The 13,620-nt window shown below is 39.5% G+C and overlaps 1 protein-coding gene across 6 annotated transcripts in view; it reads right to left on the reverse strand.

Annotated features, from left to right (window-relative positions):
• Positions 1-13,620, reverse strand: part of ADAMTS9 (ADAM metallopeptidase with thrombospondin type 1 motif 9) — a 179,550-nt gene that overhangs the window by 134,625 nt on the left and 31,305 nt on the right. For 5 of the 6 annotated variants that reach the window (XR_006101997.1, XM_042449999.1, XM_042449997.1 and 2 more), the window contains 5 exons: positions 13,227-13,267; positions 13,000-13,105; positions 7,625-7,771; positions 5,891-6,032; positions 3,038-3,145 (listed from right to left, as the gene is read on the reverse strand). Coding sequence is in view for 5 of the 6 variants with exons in the window: in XM_042449999.1 (XP_042305933.1) it covers positions 3,038-3,145; positions 5,891-6,032; positions 7,625-7,771; positions 13,000-13,105; positions 13,227-13,267 (544 nt within the window). In the remaining variant the exon portion in view is untranslated. The remainder of the gene's footprint in view (positions 1-3,037; positions 3,146-5,890; positions 6,033-7,624; positions 7,772-12,999; positions 13,106-13,226; positions 13,268-13,620) is intronic. The other variant, XM_042449998.1, reaches the window with a different exon arrangement.

Here is a 13,620-nt window from a genome sequence, read left to right on the forward strand (position 1 = left end):
TGTCTTCACAAAACAACACCAACAACATTGTATTTTCTTGACTAGTGTATATGTCATGGGCTTTCATACTAAAAGACGTGAGGCAAAACATTAGTTTCAGCACACTGGCTGAGCAGGGCTACAAGCTGCAGAAAATGTTTAAAAAGACAGCTTCTTCAGCTGAGGGAATTCAGATCCAGATTTTATGTCAGTTGTTTGCAGTAAGACTGCTAACCCCAAATGAATTCTGGATCACCCTGGCAAATCTACTATCTTTACTGCTGAATAGTAATAAAACATGTTTATAAAATAAACAGTGCATTTTGCAGTTTTGAGCATGCTTTAGAAAATAAAATGTGACCTAATTAATCACATGGGTCTTGAAATTCTAACCTGAATCTTATTAGTTGATCCCAACCATAGATGACTCATTGAATCGGCTCTTGAATGTTGAGTCAACATGTCAGTAAATTTCAATGATTTAGTGGATCTATTTTAGATGGGATGAATAATTGGATTCAAGGTGATATTTCCAGCTTTGACACAGGGAAAAAAAGATTTTTAACTCGTTTAACTGACGTGAGATATTTAAAACATATGATAATATATCCCTGAGGTTCAGGGATAGGCAAACCTGTCCCTTCCATGCCACTCTTGTATATTTTTACCCACAATTCCACTCTGATACATTTCCACAGAAATTTACATTTTTGATTTTTTTTAAAAAAATAGTCACACTATTTGCCATACTAAACTGTCACGAACTATGCTGCATATTTCAGAGAGGTGTCCATCTGAGGGATGGCTAAGTCCCAATCCATATATTACTCCACTTATATTTTGTATTTTCTCTAGTAACAAAACTCTTTTGAGTATCCTAGTGTGAGGCCTAATATACACATGATGGAGGCAAGAAGAAAGAATTCATCTGAGCAATATTGCCTGTACTTTTGATGTCTTATTGAAAAAGGGTATTAAGAATTTCATGTGCCATATTAGCATATGAGTACTTTTTGGCTGCAGGCCTATAGATTCACTTGGAACAAAACCCAATGAGTTTGAGTGCCAGTGTGGCAAAAGTCTGAGTGTTGAATTATGACTCTGGAGATAGGGGTTCAATTCCATACTCAAGCATAAAAAATCAGTGGGTGAGCTTGGGCAAGTTACACGCTCTCAGCCTCAGAAAACCTTGTGATACCTCCACCTTAGGTCATCATGTTGGAAACACAACAATAAAACCCTGAACACAGTGGAATTAAATTAAATAGGTAGACATTTATAGGACTACAGTTAACTATCTGCAATATGATACTGATAGAAACAAAATCCAATTCTTTCTGAGTTCTTTTTGCCTACTGCCATATAATTGTTTTGATACTTACAGTTAAGGACTGATTAATGGAAACCCTCTCACGCAGTACAAAGAACAAACTAACTTTTTTCCTTTTTTTTTGCCAAGTACAGAAATAGGTCCATGAGACCAATTTTCAGAAATAAAACAATGTTTAACCCATAATATTCAGATGTTCTGATTTGGAAGGATTGGTTGTTTAGGGTAGAAGGGCCTCTATCATGAATCTCTCTTTCATATTTTTTTAGATGTAATATAAAACCTCAAGAAAATTGGTAAGCTTTTACATAGGGCTAAAAGATAACACAGATGGAACAGTGTGTTTCTTTTGGAATTGAGTTTTAAAAAGGGCTACCACATTCAAAATAGATCCTTCTCTGGCTACTCTGTTTGATTACTTTCTTCAGGAAAGAACCAGGGGGATTGCCTTCTTAATCTGCAATGATCTCTTTCAATATCACTATTTAGGATGGTTTAGTAAGGCCCTGTCTGCATGGACCAGAACACTCCAAGGGTGGCCCGGGGTATTTTGGCCCTGGAGCTACCCCAACATCCCCCCCCCTTTGCCTGACATTTCCATTCTGATGTAGAGTGACTGCTTGCATGCATATCCCACTGTGCTGCCTGGCACAGTCACTACCATGGACAATATGTTTGTTCTGAGGAGGTGTCCAGCATCAATCACTTGCCTGGGCATCTTGTTTTGACCACTGTGGCTATGCCAGATGACACAGCAGGAATAGCCTGAGGGCAGGGAACCGTCTAACTAAAAAGATTGCATGTACAGCGCTGTGTAAATTTACAGCGCTTCATAAATAAAGGTTAATAATAATAATAATAAAGGAAGATCCAGAGCAAACAGTGAGTTAATTTAATTCATGTTAAGAGTGTTATACCCTGGATTTCATGCTTAATGGGCCAGATGTTGTCCAAACTGTTTGTACCAGACTCGAGGTCTGGGCCATGCATCGTCTGGACTCCTCACACAGGACAGGGGCAGGACATATTGTTTGGCCCATGTGGACAGAGGTTATGAGTAGTGGGAAGGATGTCCATTTCTACCCCCAAAGGGTTGCTACTAGAAAGTAGCACTAGAAACCTCTACTGGACTCAATGGCAGTCCTGCTGTTGGGTTACACAAAGCTCAGTGTTGCCTGGGACAGTGTCATCAATCTGCAGATTATATGCTCCTCTGCCTCTCCATTCTATCTGAATCATGAGAGGCTGTGCAAGTGAAAGACTGATGCCTAGAAGGAGGAATTGGCTGGAAGAAAGCAAAAAAAACCTAAAACTGAAGCCTGAAAAGATGGAAGCTCTGTGGGTAGCTATGTTCTGGATGGTGTAGCACTCTCTTTCATGGGACTACAGTGCAAAGCTGCTACTGGAGGCCTCAAATTCAAATCTGTGATATTAGAATTAGAGTTTTAATGGCATTTTGGTTGCTATATTGTGTTTCATACAGCTTCTTAGTCATTCTGGGCTCCTTGTGAGGAAGGGAAGGGGAGAGGAGAAAAGAGAATATTGGCTGTCCTCAACAGTTAAGTGGTTTGTGAACAAGCCCTGAACTGTGATTTTTAAACACTGCTGCTATAAAAATATATAAAATGATCATGGACTTTCTCATTTTCATAAGACAATCATAACAACAATGCTTCTATCTACACAGGGCAGGGGAAGCAAGAAATAGCAACAGTGTCAATAACAGACCTTTCCTTGGCCACATTCTGTCCCATCAGCCCATGGCGTGTGTTGAGTGCGACATCCTTTATGGGCTCCATCTGCATTGATGCACCAAAGTCTTCTGCACTGCTTCTGCTTAAGTGATTTCAAATGGTCTCAGCATTACTGAACAGCCAGTATAACATATGCTACAGGCCACATACATATTTTAGATTATCTCCCTGGTGTTATTACCATCACTGAGAAAGGAAGTATAAACAATGAATGCATAAAACAGAGGAAGGGATTTTGTCTTAAGGATGCAGACAGAGAACGTTTTTCCTTAAATGCCTCATCTTGGATTTGCAGATGGGCTTGTGGCTGAGTCTGTACCCACACAGAAATAGCTGGAAGTCATATTATGAGAAACTGATTGAATATTTCCTATTTTAATTCATTAAAAAAAACCAACCAAACCTGGGCCATCATGAAATTGTTAGTATTTCAAATTGCTCCGAAACAGGACTACATCACTGATATAAGAATGCAGTGATTATACTGTTAGTTATTCTGTGAACCTTGTCTTTCCAACCGAATCTGACTCTGATATGTTTTTATAGACTGCATTATAAAGGCTAAAGCAAAATGGAAACCTCTCACTAAATGTAAATTAGAGTGTAACCTGTCTGTAGTCCTAAGAAGATCAGCTTTCTGAATTTTTGGCATATCATATGGATACAAAGCATCAAGTCATTATGTTTCTAAATCCTAAGAACAATATACCCCCAAAGACTGGCAACTGAAGTATGTGTTTGTGTGTGTGACTGCCAGCAGCAGTTTACCAACTGGCATAGTAATGAAAACAATACACAATTAAAGTTAATTACATTAAAGTAAATAGGCATGTTATCTTTGGCTCCTATGGCTTATCATCAGTTTCCAGTGGTCACCTTGATGCTGATTTGTCTCCAATGATGTAAACAACAGCCTGGTCATTGCCCTGACATTAACAATTAATGTCTGCTATCAAATTTTTCATGTGTATTAAATTATTTAAATTATTTTAAAGTGATTTTACCCTATCCTGAAGCCAGATGATATAGAGCAGGTGATCACTTTAAAATAAACAAACAAATAAATAATACAAAAACATTCAAGATACCTGATCATGTGAAACAATTTTAACAATAAGCAGCTGGGAATTTTATGAAACCCATTTCCTTCTTTGCCTCTTAAGGTATCTGTCTTTCATTCTAGTGAAGCTAATAGGGTATCCAAATTTTTGAATCAGAGTAAAATAAGGTTGGAAGGGACCACAATGGCTATCTAGTCTACCACTCTACCTGTTTTATTTTATGCCCATATCATGACAATGGTTATCCCCAGTATTTGTAACATTGCCTACAAATATAGAGGTTGCTGTTCAAAAAAGGTTGCCTTTTTAAAAACCAGATTCACATCCCATGGTTTGTTGTGGAGCTTTGCCATGTAGCTACTGAGAGTTGATATGAATACAGTACTCCCAGCCCATGGAAAAGACTGATTTTACTAGTTGGATCAGTGCTCTGCAGGGAAGGAAAATGCTGACTAGGGATGCATTTACACTGGCTGCTTAATCCAGGACCAGTCCATAGACTTATGCCCTGCCTGACCCCGGACCAACCACAATGACGACCACACACACTGGGCTGAATCTGCTGTGACTGTGTACTATTTTTCACACAGGGCAGACAGGTCAACTCCACTTCAGCCCCATTGGCTCACCCCCTTGGTGGTACTGTCGCCATTTCCATACAGGGAAGAACTCCCAGCAAGAGCTTGCTCAGTGTGCTGTTGCATCTGCTGTGGTCAGAACGGGGTGCCCCTATTATCAACAAGGAGGGGGTAGTGTGACCCTCCTTGATCATATGTCCAGGCAACAGTTTTTGCCCTTAGCAGAAGTGGTGTCACACCAGGCAGACTTTACATGGAGCTCCTGCCTGCAAGAAAGTAGCGGTGATAGCCATGTTTAAATATTTGAAGGGATGTCATATTGAAGATAGAGCAAGTTTATTTGCTGCTGCTCCAGAGAATAGGGCATGAAGCAATGGATGCAATCTACAGGAAAAGAGAAACCACCTCAACAGTAGGAAGAACATCCTGAGAGTAAGAGCTGTTTGACTCCCTCAGAGCATGGTAGAGCTTCTTTGGAGGGTTTTAAACAGAGGCTGGATGGCCATCTGTCGAGGGTGTTTTGACTGTGTCTTCCTGCATGGCCGGGAGTTGGACTGGATGGTGCCTGAGGTTTCTTCCAACTCTATGATTCTATGGTTTTATGGTGGCACCTCTGAAAACAGGCAAGCCTCTTTCCCTGAACCACTCAGAGTAGGGAAGGGGGATGGTGAGGCTGTTGGCATGCAGACAATGGATTGGGCCAGATCCAGCTATCCACATGCCAAAAGAACCCAAGGTCACTCCAGGGTTTCTGGGAACCACTGGGCTTTCCACTGGCTTTACTTAATTTGGGGTGAAATCATGTTCAGGGCTAGAAACAGTGGTATCTCCCTGGAAGTAGCTTTATGTTGTGATACTGCCAGTGCCTTCTTTGGCATCAGCTCGGCATTTTCCCTGTGTAGACATGCACTTGGTGAGAAAATTCTATAGGGTTGTCCCATTCCAACTCATTGTGGTAGTCACACATGTGCCACACAGACATCATTGTGTAAAAGTGGCTTTCATGCTTTTGAGTATGTGACATGTTATTGGGAATGAAAAGCTGCAAATCTAGCCTAGCAGGCAGTCATATTTTTTAGAAGAAAGCATCTTCCCCAGTGCATAATAGTTGGTTTAGACAAGTCTGTCACAATTAAAGCAAGAATAATGGGAAGGAGGGATGAGAAAGAGGGAAGAAAAGCATCTTACCATATAAGGGCAAACCTTAGCTCCAGGGCCAAATATCAACTCACACTGCTTATTGACATCATATATGTACCCTGGAAGTTGCTGAGGTAAAGGGTACCTTCTGGGTGAAGGTTCATCAAGCAAACACTCACCGTAGCCAGTACTGAAATAAAAAAGTGTTACCTTTATTTTCACTGCTGTACTGTAAAAGTAGGTAAGCTAAGTAGGTAATCTAGTGTTTATTCAACAGGGAATTAGCACCCTGCTAATTAGAAACTACCACTTATGATTCTTATGATTCATGCATATCTAGTATATGGGAATGAATCTAAAGAGTGGGCAAATGAGTTCACACACATATAGGCTGAGCCTCTCTTATCCTAAATTCCAAAATACAAAATATTCCATAACTCAAAACGTTTTTCATGAATGGTTGAGATAGTAACATCTTTGCTTTCTGAAAGTTCAATATACACAGTGCGTCCGTGTTATATGCAAACGTGCCTTATGCAGATTCCTGCATATGCTGGAGGTCCACGCTGGAAAAAGCCTCGGCGTGTGCGGAACCTGCAATGGCACGCACGCCCATGGCGCGTGTACCGTGTGCCACCACATGCTTAAGCCCCATTATCTTCAATGGGGCACGAGCATATACGTGAAATTCCCCTTATGTGGGGGGCGGGGGTTGAATAGATCCCCACGTAAGGGAAGAGCACACTGTATACAAACTTTTGTAGTTTTTTATCAGTTTTTCTGGGTATGTTTCTCTGAAATGTCAGGAATAAACTCTTCTAGAACATGGCCAAATGGCGTGAAAAAAACTACAAAAAACTATGGATGCCAGCGATGAAAGCCTTCGACTTCACATTATAAAAAACTTTTGTTTCATGCACAAAATTATTAAAAATATTGTATGAAATTATCTCCAGCCTATGTGTATAAGAAGTATATTAAACATAAATGAATGATGTATTTAGTCTCGGGTCCCAACTCCAAGATATCTCATTATGTGCATTATGTGTGTGTGTATGTGAATACAGTTGTCCCTCCAGATTCGCTGACTTCTCATTTGTGGTTTTGAATTTCCACTGATGGGAAGCCAGGAGGGACAAAATGGCGAGCGTGCCAACATTAAAAACAATGTGGCACCAATATCTATGTTTTTTCTGGTTCACTGGGAGGTCAGAACACAAATCGGGAGGGATGACTGTGTGTGTGCACAAATACAGGTATTCAAAAATACAAAATACTTCTGGTCAGAAACATTTCAGATCAGGGAAACTCAACCCGTATATGTGTGAACTGATCATGCTCTCTACACTCATAGACATGTGCACACATCATTACAGAGCTGGAAGATATCAGATCTTGGTGCACACACATACAGGCCCAATTAAATTCTTTTTTCAAAAATGAAGGTGTAATTATGTTACACATGTAACTTAATGAGGGATAACTGTGTAACACTTTTTGCAGTGTAACCGTAACTCTTTAAGTCAATATGGTTCAAGCGTTGGTGTGGTATGAACCATATATCAGTAGCTCATAGTAGTCAGAATATGTTTTTTAAAGTAACTACAATTTACGATTTAAATTTCTTTTGAGAAATAGAAAAGGACATTTTTTCTAATTTCTGAACAACCTCCTCCTCCTCTTCTTCCATGTTTGCATGGAGCTTTCCCACAATATTTTGCCCAGTGCAGTTCCATTGAGATAGACAACAAGGAATTCATGAAGTAATTATTAAGACCTTACTCTAGAAATTCTGTGATGTATTTCCGGCTACATTTTGACCACATCCAAGGGTTGGTGTTGTAGTTCAGGGTGGGAGCCATAACATGTTGTTGGTTTTTCCCTCCATCCTCTTTGCACTTGTTGTTGTCATCATGAGGCATATTAAATCTAAAGAGACAGCATATTGGCCACCATATTAACTTGAATCTACAAAAGAAGGAATTAAGACTGCAAACCTACCCAAGTTAAACATCTTTAAATGTCATTGTTTTCAGTTAAAAGGAATAGAGCACATAGTAAACTTTGTTGCTGAAATCAACGAGATTTAAAAGTACTTGTGGAATTAGCTAATTGGAGTTAAGTGTTTATTATTTGAGAAGGAACTGGCTGACAAACAAACGCAATTGCATAGCCCATCTGTGCATTCATATCCTGTTAAAATTTAAAGCATTTTACTTAGAGGGATCTGTTTGTATTCAAGGATGTGCATTAGGGAGCAAAGGCATTTTATACAAAAAGCACTTTGTCCTTAGGCCAAGTATAGAGACAAGAGGTGGGAGAGGAATCGTCGTATGAAGAATTTCCACTGCCCCACAGAAAGTGAAAAAATAGCATCACTAGCTCATTATGCTAGCAACAGGTTTTATAGCATCCAGTTAAGCCTTCTGTTTCAGATGATCCAAAGGCTGGATGCCCACTTTATACCTATATACACCATTTTAATGTGAATATATATCAATAAATTATGTCATCTCTTCCAATTAAGTACTAATTAACTACTTTTATATAAATGCAAGTTGAGTCTCCACGATCTGGAATTCCTAAATCCAAAATTGTTCACATGGGTGTCTGAGATAGTAACACTTTTGCTTTCTGATGGCTCATTGTACAAAAATTTGCATGCACAAAATTATTTAAAATATTATCTATAAGATTACTTTTAGGCTAAGTTAATAAGATGTACAGTATATGAATCATATATGATTTTCATATTTAGACTTGGGTCCCATCTCCAAAATATCTCATTACAGTATGTATATGCAAATATTCCAAAATCCAGAATTAACCCCAAATCCCAAACAGTTCTGGTTCCAAGCATTTCAGATAAGGGAGACTCAATCTATACTGATCTACAGGGCCATGTATCATATATATGGCCATGTTTCATACATGGTATCATATTGACAACACCTAACACCAATCTTCAGGGAACTGCATGTGCTGTCAATGCATTTCCAATCTGACTTGAAGGTGGTGGTGATGACATTCAAAGCCCCAAACAGGTTGTGGCCTCAGTACTTGAAAGAATGCCTCAACTTTCAGAGAACTGAGATCTGCTGGATGAGCCCTCCTCTGTGTCTCATTGATGGGAGTCATGTGATGATGGAGAGGATGTAGGGAAATGCCTTCTGGGCTGTGGTGCACCACTTGTGGAATGCTTTGCGCCTTTGCAGGCCTGACTGGCACCAACATTGGTTTCTTTTTGGGGCAAAGTGAAGACATGGCTTAGTCTAATTTACTTTTAACCATGCATATGTTTTCTTGTTCTTTTTCTTTTAGCCTTTATAAATTGTTTTGGCTTCTCAGTTGTTTAATATTCAGTATATTTATTCTGTTAAGATTATTTCATAGATTTTAATCTGGAATTGTTGAAAATATTCACATTATTTTATCAATTTTCTGCCTGGAGATTTCATGATAAAAAGGTATGTTTGCACTATGAAGGCATGGGAACCAAGAGCAGGGCATCCCCTGCAGATCTTAAGATCCCAAGCTGTATGAGGAGTTATAGATCAGAACTACTGCTTTGAAATGTGCCCAGAAATGGATTGGTAGCCAGTGGAGCTGCTCTAACAAGATAAATTATGTATTCCCTACAACCAGCCTTCGTCAAAATTTTGTTGTAGTATTTTGGATAAACTGGTCTTCGAACACTTTTGAAAGGCAGACCCCCACAAGCACGTGTCACTGTGGTTAGGTCGGACTTCTTTAAGAATAGGTATAGTTGGCATACTATCTTTAACTATGAAAATGCACTCCTGGCCCCCACTGACACCTGGGAATTCAGGTCAGGGCTGAATCCAGGAGCCTATCCAAACTGTCAGTCTTCATATTCAAGTGGTTGTGACCCTGTACAACACAGGCTGAAATCCTATTCCTTGATCTGACTTTTAACTGATCATGAGCACCCCTGTCTTGTCTATATTAAGCTTCTATTTGTTCACCCTCACCCAGTGAATAACATGGACAACGAAGCTTTCCACCAAAGCTGAGGTAAGTTAATGTACTGGGACCAGGGACCAATTTCTCCCCAGACACCTCTCTCATCTGGACACTTCCCATGTGCAAGCCTAAATGCTTCCAGTTTCTTCCACAGTCCATTTCAAAATGTCAACAGGAAGCAACATTGGCTCACTTCTTGTCACCATTTTGAGGGGTACTACAGAAGAAAACAGAAGTATTGGAGACATTATGGGATTGTGGAATACTTTTGCTGTTTTCACATGTTTTAGGGGTTTTTGCATGACTTGGGGGCAAAAATTGCTTAAATTGCCTAAATATAATAATAGAGGGTGCTTTAGGGGACTTGTGAGAGTTTCAGGGGCAACAAAAGTGGTGTCCAAGGAACACATGCAGCCTATAGGTGCACCTTGTCCATCCCTGTCCTAAGGTATCAAAATACAAGGAACTGCTTCCTTTTAATGCTTTCAAATGCTAGTTGACAGGAGCAGAGACCCTCAAGGGCCCACACTTCTTGTTGGGGGCAACCAATCTTCTACTTCCTCTGACTGTAAATCCTCCTACTTTGAAAACACCAAGGGTAAGATTCTCGTGACAAAGTTTTCTAATGAAGCTGAACTCTGAGCGTCAGTCATCCGTGTACAATATTATTCCTGGTGTTCTCTATTATACAGATTTAGTCTCCAGGGACAACTGTACTCCAGGGATTAATTTGGCTCCCTTTTTTAATGTTGTACATTTACAACATGCCATCAAGCATCAATATCAATATAAAATTTATTTTTTTAAAAAAAAAAATCCACCTATGGGGTTTGTAGCACATGATATATAGAAGAATGTTACAAATATGCCACAGAGACAGAACAGCTTAAGCTGCTGTGCTATTTGAAGTGGAAGAGAGGAAATGACCTGATGTGATCCTAAATTTGAAGGCTGATGAGTTTACATTTCCATTAAGCTTGCCTTCAGTGAATGAGCTCTGCCCCCCCCCCCCCCCCCCCACAGCAAAAAGGAGCTTCCTGTTTGGGGTGGCTTCTAACCCCATGAAGTCACTTTCAGTGAAATGAACAAAATTTGTAAAGTGTAGGCAGGACCTAATCGCTGTGAATTGCCAAAGGGAGATCAAATGAAAGTGGGGGAAATCAGCAGTTGGAAGGGGGAAAGTAAAAACAATGTTAGTCACTGTAAAAGAACTTATGTTGGTTAAAAGATTACAGCTCACCAATTTTGTAAGATCCCAACCTTTCTCTTCCCTATTTTCTTCCTATTTGTTTTATCAATTATGGTTTTGCAGTTTGCACATGCAGTTTGCAGGAGAGGATGGGGGCAAAAACAGCTGCTCAGAGGGAAAATTAGAGAAGGAAATGGTAAGGCAAAGTAAAACCCCTCTAGTCATCTTTCATTTCTATTGCCCTTTTCCTTCAATACTGTGTGTGGGATGGAATTCTAAGCTGGAACACACGGAAATACTAAGCCTTTCCAAGATTTCATTTAGGTAGTGAACACTGATACACATCACTCTGTAAGGTAACTTTTATGGGAGGTAAATGGTGCAGCAGAATATCTACAGCAGAGAAAGCATCCCACTGCTTTAGCTGATGGGCCCAGCATCCTATCACTGCAAGTGGTAGATTTGGACCTCTGACCAACTCATTTTATGTAGGCTATTCCACAGCTGGGAAGCCAGCATGATGTGATGGCTTGAGTGACTACAACTCTGGAGACCAGGGTCTGAATCCCCACTCAGCTATAGAAACCCAAAGGATGACTTTGGGCAAGCCACATTCTCTCAGTCTCAGAGGAAGGCAAAGGCAAATCCCCTCTAAACAATTCTGGACAGGAAAACCCTAATTTATGCTTAATTATTGCTGAAGCACTAAAAAGTTAGAAAGTTATATCTAGTGAAAAAAATGTATAGGTCTTGAGAGTATTGCACAAACTTGCAATGAAATTTCATAATCAGTTCAATTAAACTGGAATGGAAATTTGCTTAGAAGATGGAATTGCCCAACATCTTGGTCTCTAAATGTGACAGAGTTCCTTTGAGTATGAATACATACTCTTCAATGAATTTAAACACTTTACAAAAACAAATCAACAAGTGGTTACTCCTTACCATGCTTTACTGGTCTTTATTTACATGGTATCATGTAATCACAAAGCAAATTTAACAACAAGAGAAACCAGTTGTTTGTTTTATTACCATATATCCAGAACTAAAAAGATATCCAGAAAATACTATACAATACATAATTAGAAATGCCCCACCTTGTGGCCTGACACTATGGACAGGACCCACTAGGGTTGTTCCTCTTATGGAAATGTACCTATCACTAGAATTAGGAGAACAGAAATCCCGCCTCCCAACCTCCCTTGTGCTTCCTCTAAAACTAAATTGTAGGAAGAAGGAAACCTCCCGAGCAAAATTTCAAGCAGCAAGGAGAGCTGTGGAGGGGAAAGGGAAGTCCCATCATGCAAATAATTGCATCCTAAAATGATGTTGGATTTAAATCTATAGGTAACCAATTTGTCATGTAGCTTCATACACCTCCCTATAAAATACCCTGAAAACATGAAACTTGATCACTTCTGTTTCCAAAGAAAAATGTACTCCATTGTGATATAATTTCAGATTCAGAAAAAAAAATGCTTTGAGTCCCACAGTCCTCCTCCATTCCAATACTAATTCCCCTACACCACATTCCCAAAAAAGGAAGGCACAGGAAAGCTTTGTTGTGCAGACCCTGAATTCTCTCTTGTTTGCAGGAAGAAAGAGAGCAATAGCAATAGGAAATACATTTCTATATCGCTTATCAGTGAACTAGCACTCTCTAAGCATTTACAATATGTAAGCCAATTGCCCCCAACAAGCTGGGTACTCATTTTACCAACTTATGGAAGGATGGAATGCTGAGCAGACCTTGGAGCCTTCCTCCAGGATCAAACCTACAACATCGTGGCTGTAGTACCAGCATTTAACCACTGGGTTACCAGGGCTCATTAGATAGAATTCTACCAACAGTGCAACTCCACTGTGCCAATTTTCTGCCTCAAATGAATTTTGTTTAACATGCGATTTATATAACATGCAAGTTTCAGTTTTGTTATATAGTCCAATGATGTTGTAAATGAATTGGTAAATTTATAGAACATACACATGGCCAAGTTCATGTGCAATCGTAAAAGCAGTACTTAGTCCACTGTCTTCACTAATTGAACAGCTCCGGTATGGATCACAGACTGTACCCAGTTCAGCCAGACCTGGGAAATCAAAAGCAGAACAAAACAAGAGTTTGCTATCTAAATGAAGACACACAACATTCTGTCAAGAACATGTTAATATTGTCACCTTGAAAAGTAAGAAAAAAGAGATTAGCCTTACCTAAAGTATCGCATTTGTCGTGAGCTCTACAAATATCCTGTCTGAAAGCAAACAGACTTGATGCTTTTAATTTCCATGCAAGTTATCATTTAGAACACAACAATCAATATGCACCATTTAACCAATATGCAAAACTGCACTGCGTTTCCTGCCAGACATTTATTTCTCAATTTCTTTCTATATATAACCTGCCTGGTTCCAAATGCTCAAGACTGTTAATGGTAGATTAAAAAAGCAAGTGTAAAATCTAATTTGCATTTTTGAAAAGTGGGTTATTGAAGGGCTCATCATTTTACACTGAAATTTGGTTTTCAGCATCAATAAACACAATTCTCTGGAGGACATGAAGAACCAACACAAAATCTGAAAGGCCTGATCTGTGATCCAGTGCTAT

The sequence above is a fragment of the Sceloporus undulatus genome, chromosome 2 (genome assembly GCF_019175285.1).
Source record: "Sceloporus undulatus isolate JIND9_A2432 ecotype Alabama chromosome 2, SceUnd_v1.1, whole genome shotgun sequence".
Lineage (NCBI taxonomy): Eukaryota > Metazoa > Chordata > Lepidosauria > Squamata > Phrynosomatidae > Sceloporus > Sceloporus undulatus.